The sequence below is a fragment of the Leucopleurus acutus genome (genome assembly GCF_964270905.1).
Source record: "Leucopleurus acutus genome assembly, chromosome: 2".
In the NCBI taxonomy this organism is placed as follows: Eukaryota; Metazoa; Chordata; class Mammalia; order Artiodactyla; family Delphinidae; genus Leucopleurus; species Leucopleurus acutus.
In genome coordinates this window covers 158,367,948-158,380,222 of record NC_139143.1, presented here as the reverse complement: position 1 = coordinate 158,380,222, position 12,275 = coordinate 158,367,948, and the positions used below count along the sequence as shown (strand labels likewise).

The 12,275-nt window shown below is 43.0% G+C and overlaps 1 protein-coding gene across 1 annotated transcript in view; it reads left to right on the top strand.

The window, feature by feature from the left end:
* Positions 1–12,275, top strand: part of CFAP57 (cilia and flagella associated protein 57) — a gene marked incomplete at both ends in the record, with an annotated part of 76,980 nt that overhangs the window by 13,430 nt on the left and 51,275 nt on the right. The window contains 2 exons of the mRNA XM_082834377.1: positions 1,878–2,030; positions 11,999–12,138. Coding sequence (XP_082690503.1) covers positions 1,878–2,030; positions 11,999–12,138 — 293 coding nt within the window. The remainder of the gene's footprint in view (positions 1–1,877; positions 2,031–11,998; positions 12,139–12,275) is intronic.

Sequence of the window (12,275 nt, the reverse complement as noted above, 5' to 3'; positions counted from 1 at the left end):
AGAGAGAGTGACCTGGGCAGGCCTCGCTGAGGAATGTTGACATTTGACCAGAGACAAGGATAAAGTGAAGCAGTGGATATGTGGTTTAGACCTTGGGAGTGAGATCGATATGTCCACCACACACACACACACACACACACACACCCATAGCGCTTGGCTTGTATCTGGCACGTAGTCAATACTATTTTAAGTATTTATTGTTGTAATTACTTTACTACTATTGTTTTCACTGAACCCTTATATTAGGTAAAATCACTGAGAGAGAAAATATAGAGCCAAAAAGAGAACTGAGGACAAAACTTAGCGTTTCCTAATTTCAAGACTGAGACGGGATGAGAATCCAGCAGGGCACTGAGAAGGTGTCGTCCTTCACTCATTCAGTCAACAAACGTCCGTCGTACAGCTATCACGGGCCAGGCTCTGTGGTGTGGCCTGCGGTGGGTAAATCAGACATGGGCGCTTCCCTCGTGGACCTCGCTGTCTGGGGGAGGACCGTGAGGCCATACCACGCAGTCAGGCACCTGCTATGTCTCAGGCACTGCTCCAAGCACCAGGAGACAGACGTGGGGACAGACACGGTCCTTGGTCTGTGGGCTCCCGTTCTACTTTATACAGTGTGATGCATGTAACAGCAGAGGGAGCCCCGGGTGCTGTGAGCACATTGAGGGAACATCAGGGCCCACTCAGCCCGGGGTGGTCAGGGAGGGCTTCCCAGAGCCCTTGCTGTTCTGGTGAGGCAGTGAGAGTAGACTTCATGAGGACGGGTTAGGGGGGACATAGGAAGACAGGACTCCAGGCAGGGGCAGGGCAGCACAGGAGGCCAGGGCCTTCTAGGGAGGAAGGTGCCAAGGTCACTGCTGCAGGCTCTAGAAAAGCCTAGAAGATGAGGGCCGAGCAGGGACATCAGGCTTTGGTGATGTTTATGAGAACAGTTTCAGTAAATGATGCAGTAGAAGCCACATTATAAGGAATTAAGAACTGAGTGGGGGGCTTCCCTGGTGGCGCAGTGGTTGAGAATCTGCCTGCCAACGCAGGGGACGCAGGTTCGAGCCCTTGTCTGGGAAGATCCCACATGCCGCGGAGCAATTTGGCCCGTGAGCCACAACTACTGAGCCTGCGCGTCTGGAGCCTGTGCTCCGCAACGGGAGAGGCCACGATAGTGAGAGGCCTGCGCACCGCGATGAAGAGTGGCCCCCGCCCGCAGCAACTAGAGAAAGCCCTCGCACAGAAACGAAGACCCAACACAGCCAAAATAAATAAAAATAAATTAAAAAAAAGATTAAAAAAAAAAGAACTGAGTGGGTGGTAGGGAAGTGGAGATGGTACGTGCAGACCAGCCTTTCAATAAGTTTGGTTGTTAGTGGAAGGAGAGAAATAGCAAGGAAAAGGAAATCTAGTTTCCTCCACTAGGAACTCCCGGCCCTCTGAGACCGCTGCAGGAGCTGTGTGACCCCTTCTCTTCTCTCTGCCCTGTCACCCACTCCACGTGGTAGAAGGGCTGCCACCTTCCCCTCTACTGCCCTGGAGCACACACTGTGTACGTGATGCAGGTGGGCGCCCACACTGGGCTCCCAACAGCTGGGCGAGAGTCGGGGTTAGACTAACGCTGGTTGTGAGGGGGGATCTCAAACTGAGAGGTACAGATGGATCCGTTTCACCTGTGCTGCTGCCTTATTATTCAGCCACTAATCCCTTAAAGGTGAGTAGGAAACCCACAGAAACGGAGGCCCCTCAGGCCCTCCCTTCTCCACATCTGAGGAGGATCCAGGAAGCATGGTCAGGAGTCTATAAGCTACAGTATCTGAGAGAATCTGAAAGCCCGAGGACACCCTGACAATGTGAGGGCATTGCTGACCGCTGTTCTGTGTCTTGGGCAGATTCCTGTGGACCCACAGAGCAATGACCCGAGTCAGTCAGACAAACAGGACGTGCTCTGCCTGTGCTTCAGCCCCTCTGAGGAAACGCTGATCGCCAGCACCAGCAAGAACCAGCTCTACAGCATCACCATGTCCCTGATGGAGATCAGCAAGGTGAGTCTCCCAGCAGCGCTTCCTTCCAGCCCGGGGACTGCTCACCATGTGGGAAAATTTTAATCCAATTCCTAAGTGCAGGCTCACTCACCACTTCATAACAGAGCAAAAGAAACTCAAATTTCAAGTTGTCCGTGTAAGGAGCGCTCCGATACCCTGGGCGGCGGGCAGAGGGGTGCCCGGGAATGTGATTGCTGCAGCCCCTTTGGAGAACACCCTGGAGACATCTGTCAGATTTAAATTGTACCTGTCTTTAACCCAGCAAGCAAGTGTACTTCAGGTATTTAATGTACGGCTATACCTGCTTCTGTGCACAGAGATGTATATATGTAAAGGTTTATCATTGCTTTTTGTTTTTAAATAACAAAGAAAGCCAGTATGAATACACTGCAGACATTGCAACAAAAAAGCGGTATTAAAGATAAAAAGAATCACTTTGTACTTATAAAAGGTTCACTTCATCAAGCAGACATTAGTTTTAAATTTGTATGCACCTAATAGCATGGACTCAAAATATATCCAGCAAACTTTGGCAGAACAACAAGGAAAATAAACCACCTACAATCGTAGGAGATTTTAATATCTTTCTCAGTAATGGTGGTTTTCTAAATAACAGCTGTATTGAGTTATAATTCATTATACAGTTCACCTATGTAAAGCGTACAATACAATGGTTTTTAGTATATTCACAGAGTTGTGCAGCCATTACCTCCATCAATTTTAGAACACTTTCATCACTTAAAAAAAAAACATGCCCTTTAGATATTATGCTCCCACCATCCCATCTGCCTCCCTCCCAGCTGTAGCCAACCACTACTGTCTTGTGTCTGTATAGATTTGCCTTTTCTGAACATTGCATACCAATATGTGGACTCTTGGGACTGGCTTCTTTCACTTAGCACAATGTTTTTAAGTTTCATCCATGTGGTAGCATGTATCAGTACTCCACTCCTTTTTTATTTTTGTCTGCGTCGGGTCGTTGAGGCATGCAGTATCTTTCGTTGTGGTGCTTGGTATGCAGGATCTTTTGTTGCGGCGCTCGGGCTTTTCTCTAGTTGTGGCATGTGGGTTTTCCCTCTCTAATTGTGTCGTGCAGGCTCCAGGGCGCGTAGGCACTGCAGTTTGCAGCACGTGGGCTCTCTCCTTGAGGTACATGAGCTCAGTAGTTGCAACGCATGGGCTTAGTTGCTTCACAGCATGTGGAATCTTAGGTCCCGGATCAGGGATTGTACCTGCGTCCCCTGTATTGGAAGGCAGATTCTTTACCACTGGACCACCAGGGAAGTCCCTTGTACTCCATTCCTTTTCATGTCCAAATAATATTCCATTGCATGGCTGTACCACTTTTGTTGGTCTAATCATCAGTTGATGAACATTTGGGCTGTTTCTAACTGCTATAAACATCTGTGTACAAGTTTTTCTGTAGACATATGTTTTTATCCTTCTGGGTGTATACCTAGGAGTGGAATTCCTGGGTCACGTAGTAACTCAATATTTAAACATTTAAGGAACTGCCAGATAGTTTTCCAAGGTGCTGCACCATTTATATTCCTATCAGCTGTGTACGAGTGTTCTCATTTCTCTCTGTTTTTACCAACATTTGTTCTTATCTGATTTTTAAATTACGCTCACTCCCTCCTGCAAGAGCACTGGAATCACAACTAACTGCTGAACAATCATCAACAGGAAGACACTGGAACACACCAAAAATGATACCCCACATCCAAAGACAAAGGAGAAGCTGCAATGAGATGGTAGGAGGGGTGCAATCACAATAAAATCAAATCCCATAACTGCTGGGTGGGTGACTCACAAACTGGAGAACACTTATACCACAGAAGTCCACCTACTGGAGTGAAGGTTCTGAGCCACACATCAGGCTTCCCAACCTGAGGGTCTGGCAACGGGAGGAGGAATTACTAGAGAAACAGAGTTCGAAGGCTAGCATGATTTGATTGCAGGATTTCAACAGGACTGGGGGAAACAGAGACTCCACTCTTGGAGGGCACACACAAAGGAGTGTGTGTATCGGAACCCACGAGAAGGAGCCGTGACCCCACAGGAGACTGAATCAGACCTACCTGCTAGTGTTGGAGGGTCTCCTGCAGAGGCAGGGGGTGGCTCTGTCTCACCGTGAGGACAAGGACACTGGCAGCAGAAGTTCTGGGAAGTACGCCTTGTTGTGAGCCCTCCTAGAGTCCGCCATCAGCCCCACCAAAGAGCCTGGGTAGGCTCCAGTGTTGGGTCGCCTCAGGCCAAACAACCAATAGGGAGGGAACCCAGCCCCACCCAACAGCAGACAAATGGATTAAAGTTTTACTGTGCTCTACCCACCAGAGCAACAGCCAGCTCTACCCACCACCAGTCCCTTCCATGAGGAAACTTGCACAATCCTCTTAGATAGCCTCACCCACCAGAAGGCAGACAGCAGAAGCAAGAAGAGCTACAATCCTGCAGCCTGTGGAACAAAAACCACATTCACAGAAAGATAGACAAAATAAAAAGGCAGAGAGCTATGTACCAGATGAAGGAACAAGATAAAACCCAGAAAAACAATGAAATGAAGTGGAGATAGTCAACTTTCCAGAAAAAGAATTCAGAATAATGATAGTGAAGACGATCCAGGACCTCAGAAAAAGAATGGAGGCAAAGATCGAGAAGATGCAAGAAATGTTTAACAAAGACCTAGAAGAATTAAAGAACAAACAAACAGAGATGAACAATACAATAACTGAAATGAAAACTACAATAGAAGGAATCAATAGCAGACTAACTGAGGCGGAAGAACGGATAAGTGACCTGGAAGACAGAAGGGTGGAATTCACTGCTGTGGTACAGACTAAAGAAAAAAGAATGAAAAGAAATGAAGACAGCCTAAGAGACCTCTGGGACATTAAAGGCAACAACATTCACATTATTAGAGGTCCCAGAAAGAGAAGAGAGAGAGAAAGGACCCGAGAAAATATCTGAAGAGATTATAGTTAAAAAATTCCCTAACATGGGAAAGGAAATAGCCACCCAAGTCCAGGAAGTGCAGAGAGCCCCATACAGGATAAACCCAAGGAGAAACACGCCGAGACACATAGTAATCAAACTGGCAAAAAGTAAAGAGAGAAAAATTGTTGAAAGCAGCAAGGGAAAAAAGACAAATAACATAAAAGGGAACTCCCATAAGGTTAACAGCTGATTTCTCAGCAGAAACTCTACAAGCCAGAAGGTAGTGGCATGACATATTTAAACTGATGAAAGGGAAGAACCTACAACCAAGACTATTCTACCCGGCAAGGATCTCATTCAGATTCTATGGAGAAATCAAAAGCTTTACAGACAAGCAAAAGCTAAGAGAATTCAGCACCACCAAACCAGTTCTACAACAAATGCTAAAGGAACTTCTCTAAGTGGGAAACACAAGAGAAGAAAAGGACCTACAAAAACAAACCCAAAACAATTAAGAAAATGGTCATAAGAACATACATATAGACAATTACCTTAAACGTGTATGGATTAAATGCTCCAACCAGAAAACACAGGCTCGCTGAATGGATACAAAAACAAGACCCCTCTATATGCTGTCTACAAGAGATGCACTTCAGACCTAGGGACACATACGGACTGAAAGTGAGGGGATGGAAAAAGATATTCCATGCAAATGGAAATCAAAAGAAAGCTGGAGTAGCAATACTCATATCAGACAAAATAGACTTTCAAATAAAGAATGGTACAAGAGACAAGGAAGGACACTACATAATGATCAAGGGATCAATCCAAGAAGAAGATATAACAATTATAAATATATATGCACCCAACATAGGAGCACCTCAATACATAAGGCAACTGCTAACAGCTATAAAAGAAGAAATCGACAGTAACACAATAATAGTGGGAGACTTTTAACACCTCACTTACCCCAATGGACAGATCATCCAAACAGAAAATTAATAAGGAAACACAAGCTTTAAATGACACAACAGACCAGAGAGATTTAATTGATATTTATAGGACATTCCTTCCAAAAACAGCAGATTACACTTTCTTCTTAAGTGCGAACGGAACATTCTCCAGGGTAGATCATATCTTGGGTCACAATCAAGCCTCAGTAAATTTAAGAAAATTGAAATCATATCAAGCATCTTTTCTGACCACAATGCTATGAGATTAGAAATCAATTACAGGGGAAAAAACATAAAAAACACAAACACATGGAGGCTAAACAATACGTTAGTAAATAACCAAGAGAACACTGAAGAAATCAGGGAAATCAGAAAATACCTAGAGACAAATTACAATGAAAACACGATGATCCAAAACCTATGGGATGCAGCAAAAGCAGTTCTAAGAGGGAGGTTTATAGCAATACAATCCTACCTCAGGATACAACAAACATCTCAAATAAACAATCTAACCTTACACCTAAAGGAACTAGAGAAAGAAGAACAAACAAAACCCGAAGTTAGTAGAAGGAAAGAAATCATAATGATCAGAGCACAAATAAATGAAATAGAAACAAAGAAAACAGTAGCAAAGATCAATAAAACTAAAAGTTGGTTTTTTGAGAAGATAAACAAAATTGAAAAACCATTAGCCAGACTCATCAAAAAAAGAGGAAGAGGACTCAAATCAATAAAATTAGAAATGAAAAAGAGAAGTTACAACAGACACTGCAGAAATACAAAGCATGCTAAGAAACTACTACAAGCAACTCTATGCCAATAAAATGGACAACCTGGAAGAAATGGACAAATTCTTAGAACGGTGTAACCTTCTGAGACTGAACCAGGAAGAAATAGAAAATATGAACAGACCAATCACAAGTAATGAAATTGAAACTGTGATTAAAAATCTTCCAACAAACACAAGTTCAGGACCAGATGGCTTCACAGGTGAATTCTATCAAACATTTAGAGAAGAGCTAACACCCATCCTTCTCAAACTCTTCCAAAAAATTGCAGAGGAAGGAATACTCCCAAACTCATTCTATGAGGCCACAATCATGCTGATACCAAAACCAGACAAAGATACTACAAAAAAAGAAAATTACAGACCAATATCACTGATAAACATAGATGCAAAAATCCTCAACAAAATACTAGCAAACAGAATCCAACAACACATTAAAAGGATCGTACACCATGATCAAGTGGGATTTATCCCACGGATGCAAGGATTCTTCAATATATGCAAATCAATCAATGTGATACACCATATTAACAAATTGAAGAATAAGAACCGTATGATCATCTCAATAGATGCAGAAAAAGTTTTAGACAAAACTCAACACCCAGTTATGATAAAAACTCTCCAGAAAGTGGACATAGAGGGAACCTACCTCAACATAATAAAGGACATATATGACAAACCCACAGCAAACATCATTCTCAGTGGTGAAAAACTGAAAGCATTTCCTCTAAGATCAGGAACAAGACAAGGATGTCCACTCTCACTGCTATTATTCAACATAGTTTTGGAAGTCCTAGCCACGCAATCAGAGAAGAAAAGAAATAAAAAGAATCCAAATTGGAAAAGAAGAAGTAAAACTGTCACTGTTTGCAGGTGACATGATACTATACATAGAGAATCCTAAAGGTGCCACCAGAAAACTACTAGAGCTAATCAATGAATTTGGTAAAGTTGCTGGATGCAAAATTAATGCACAGAAATCTCTTGCATTCCTATATGCTAATGATGAAAAATCTGAAAGAGAAATTAAGGAAACACTCCCATTTACCATTGCAACAAAAAGAATAAAATACCTAGGAATAAACCTACCTAGGGAGACAAAAGACCTGTATGCAGAAAACTATTAGATGCTGATGAAAGAAATTAAAGATGATACCAACAGATGGAGAGATATACCATGTTCTAGGATTGGAAGAATCAATATTGTGAAAATGACTGTACTACCCAAAGCAATCTACAGATTCAATGCAATCCCTATCAAATTACCAATGGCATTTTTTACAGAACTAGAACAAAAAAATCTTAAAATTTGTATGGAGACAAAAAAGACCCCGAATAGCCAAAGCACTCTTGAAGGAAAAAAGCAGAGCTGGAGGAATCAGACTCCCTGACTTCAGGCTATACTACAAAGCTACAGTAATCAAGACAGTATGGTACTGGCACAAAAACAGAAATATAGATCAATGGAACAGGATAGAAAGCCCAGAGATAAACCCACGCACCTATGGTCAACTAATCTATGACAAAGGATGCGAGGATATACAATGGAGAAAAGACGGTGTCTTCAATAAATGGTGCTGGGAAAACTGGACAGCTACATGTAAAAGAATGAAATTAGAACACTCCCTAACACCATACACAAAAATAAACTCAAAATGGATTAGAGACCTAAATGTAAGGCCGGACATATAAAACTTTTCGAGGAAAATATAGGAAGAACACTCTTTGACATAAATCACAGCAAGATCTTTTTTGATCCACCTCCTCAAGTAATGGAAGTAAAAACAAAAATAAATAAATGGGACCTAATGAAACTTAAAAGTTTTTGCACAGCAAAGGAAACTACAAACAAGACGAAAAGACAACCCTCAGAATGGGAGAAAATATTTGCCAACGAATCAATGGCCAAAGGATTAATGTCCAAAATATATAAACAGCTCATGCAGCTCAATATTGAAAAAACAAACAACCCAATCCAAAAATGGGCAGAAGACCTAAATAGACATTTCTCCAAAGAAGACATACAGATGACCGAGAAGCTCATGAAAAGATGCTCAACATCACTAATTATTAGAGAAATGCAAATCAAAACTACAGTGAGGTATCACCTCACACCAGTTGGAATGGGCATCATCAGACAATCTACAAACAACAAATCCTGGAGAGGATGTGGAGAACAGGGAACCCTCTTGCATTGTTGGTGGGAATGTAAATTGATACAGCCACTACGGAGAACAGTATGGAGGTTCCTTAAAAAACTAAAACTAGGGTTTCCCTGGTGGCGCAGTGGTTGAGAGTCCGCCTGCCGATGCAGGGGACACGGGTTTGTGCCCCGGTCTGGGAGGATCCCACATGCCGCGGAGCGGCTGGGCCCGTGAGCCATGGCCGCTGAGCCTGCGTGTCTGGAGCCTGTGCTCCGCAACGGGAGAGGCCACAACAGTGAGAGGCCCGCATACCACAAAAAAAAATCTAAAAATAGAATTACCATATGACCCAGCAATCCCACTACTGGGCATATACCCTGAGAAAACCATAATTCAAAAAGACACATGCACCCCAATGTTCATTGCAGCAGTATTTACAATAGCCAGGACATGGAAGCAACCTAGATGCCCATCGACAGATGAATGGATAAAGAAGATGTGGGACATATATACAATGCAATATTACTCAGCCATAAAAAGGAACGAAATTGGGTCATTTGTACAGACGTGGATGGATCTAGAGACTGTCATACAGAGGGAAGTAAATCAGAAAGAGAAAATATCGTATATTAACACATATATGTGGAACCTAGAAAAATGGTACAGATGAACCTGTTTGCAGGGCAGAAATTGAGACACAGATGTAGAGAACAAACATATGGACACCAAAGAGGGAAAGTGGCGGGGAGCAGGGGGTGCTGGTGGGATGAATTGGGAGATTGGGATTTACATGTATACACTAATATGTATAAAATGGATAACTAATAAGAACCTGCTGTATAAAAAAATAAATAAAATAAAATTCAAAACCAAATTACGTTCATAAATGGATGTTGCTCTGTAGTTTTCTTGTGATGCCTTTATCTGCTTCTGGTATCCAGGTAATACTGACCTCATAGAATGAGGTGCAGAGACATGGTGGAAAAGAGAGAATTGCTTTTGTTTTAACATAACAGGAATTTGAGTGTACTTAAAAGCTTGTCAGCTAATATATAAGTCATTACGTTGTATACCCCAAACTAAGACATTTTTATCATTCCACCTGGGGACACTTCATTCACAAGGACTCAGAAAGGACTAATTTGATGGCTGGATCTCCAGTCTGTCCACTTTCTCTGTGTAGAGGGTTGAGCTCATTGCATAGAACTTCTCTCCCTGCTGGTGGGCAGGGCCTCTCAGAAGGAAGGCTGTGTGGGGAGGAGAGAACTAGACCAGAGAGTGGGACCTTCTGTGGAGGGGAGTGTTTCCACTCTCTCTCCCAGGCTAGAACAGTTTCCTGCTTGTCTCTTCATGTACACTCTGCCCTCCAGCCCCTGAATTATATTCTGTTTGGCTGCCAGAGTGATCTTTTCAAATCCCAGACGTGGTTATCACAAAATACACATCCTCCACCACCTCCACCATCATCACAGCTGCGATCCTTCATTGGCTTCCTGGGCTCTGAGAAGAACTGAACTGGGTGCACAGGGCTGGGCAATGTCTGGCCCAGGCTGCTTTCCGCAGCCCCATCCCATCATTCCACCTGATAGGACAGGCCTTTCTGATTACCATGAGTCTGCATGTTCCCTCTGCCAAAAGGCTTCAGTATGCTCCTACCTCTGCCTGGGGCACTCTTATGTTGTCCCCTTCCCCACATTATTTCTTGCTCATCCTTCAGGGGGAAAAAAAAAAAAGCTAGTAGAAATGTGCTAGTAGAGACAGCAAGATTGAAGATATTGGAGAAAGAAGGGGAAGCAGATGGAGAAGAATGGGAATAATCTGTGCCTACCCCCACCCCAGCCCAGCACCTCTTTCTGCCACAGTAGAGAAGGGAAGCGTCTGAATTTGAGGGGATTGCCAGCTCAGCCTTTGCCTTGGCTTGTGAACAAAGCATGTACACCTCATTAAACTCCCCAGTCATCACTCCTCATTCAGGTGTCCCAGGTGTAATGTCTCTGATGACAGACACCTGGAATCTACACAAGCAGTGCAATAGGATAAATTTTAACTTAAAATCATTCACCCAACTCTCCTTGCTGCTGCTTGTGGAGTAACATAGTCTCTCTGCAGACAAATTTGGGAGTTCTCATTAAGATCTTGAAAATCATTCACACCATTTTACCCTGTATTCCACTTCTAGAAATACATCTGTTGTGTGGGTCCCAACCTATTGGTGGTGATGCCATCAGCTAGGAATGCCGGAGGCACTACCTGGGGGCTGTATTACTCCTAGCAAAGGCCCCACATACACTCCCCCAACCAGGGCCAATGCTGTGGCCTGACTGGCCCTTTGGTTCTTATTGTGATTGTAGGATGTACTTCATCAAAAACCATCAGGGAACTTTGAGGAACAAGATTTCTTACTCACAGGTCCTGGAGGGTACAGAGCAAGCCCAAGGGCCACACAGTGAGGACATGGTTAAAGAGAGAGGTGGACCTGGGGCTCTGCATTTATTAAGGTTTGAAGGTGGGGTGTCTAGGGTTTTGCGAGTTCACTATTGATTTAATGGTCATTTAGCCACGAGAGTGAGAATTAGGCCACAGGAAGAGAAAAGTGGGGTCACTCAAGAAGTCAGTTATTTAAGTTATCCAGGACTTTCTGCAAAAGGGGTCTTCAAGGGTGGGGACGGCTTAATTCTTTGGCAGATTATTTGGCTGGTAGCTGTGTCATACAACTGGCAATATGTTTATTCAAGATGGATGTCCTTTGAAATAGATGCCTTGAGACTCAAAAGCTTAATGTCAGGCACTTACCCTGCAGTATCTAAGGAAGTAATCAGAGAGGAACACAGAGTTACATGTAAGAATATTTAGTCTAGTGTTACCCCTAACTAACAAAAATCAGAGACCACTTAAATATTCCTATAGTAGAAGGATAGATAAATTAAATTCTGGTATATTCATAGAATAAAATACTTTATTGCCATTAAAATGATGTTTTAAAATAATAATGGTATAGGAAAATATGCATAATGTTAAAGCAGTTTGCCCACAGCCTGATTTCTGTGCATCTGGGCTAATTAACGTCCATAAGTAGTGATGAGAGCTGGAGTGCATTACCAGCCTTTTCCTTCCTCTTCCCCATCTCATTCTGTGTGATTTCTCCAGGGGGAGCCTGCCCACTTTGAGTATCTGATGTACCCGTTGCACTCAGCATCCATCACTGGTCTAGCTACTTGCATCCGCAAACCCCTCATTGCCACCTGCTCTGTGGACCGGTCTGTTCGCATCTGGAATTACGAATCAAAGTAAGGAGTGAAAGGCTTTGCTACTGTGATATGCACGATTTCAGTTGTTAAATTTTCCATGCGAATTATTTTAATTAGAGGTTGAAATTTTAATTACTTAGAAGCTTTCAGTTGGAAAAGTTTTTTTTTTAATCAAG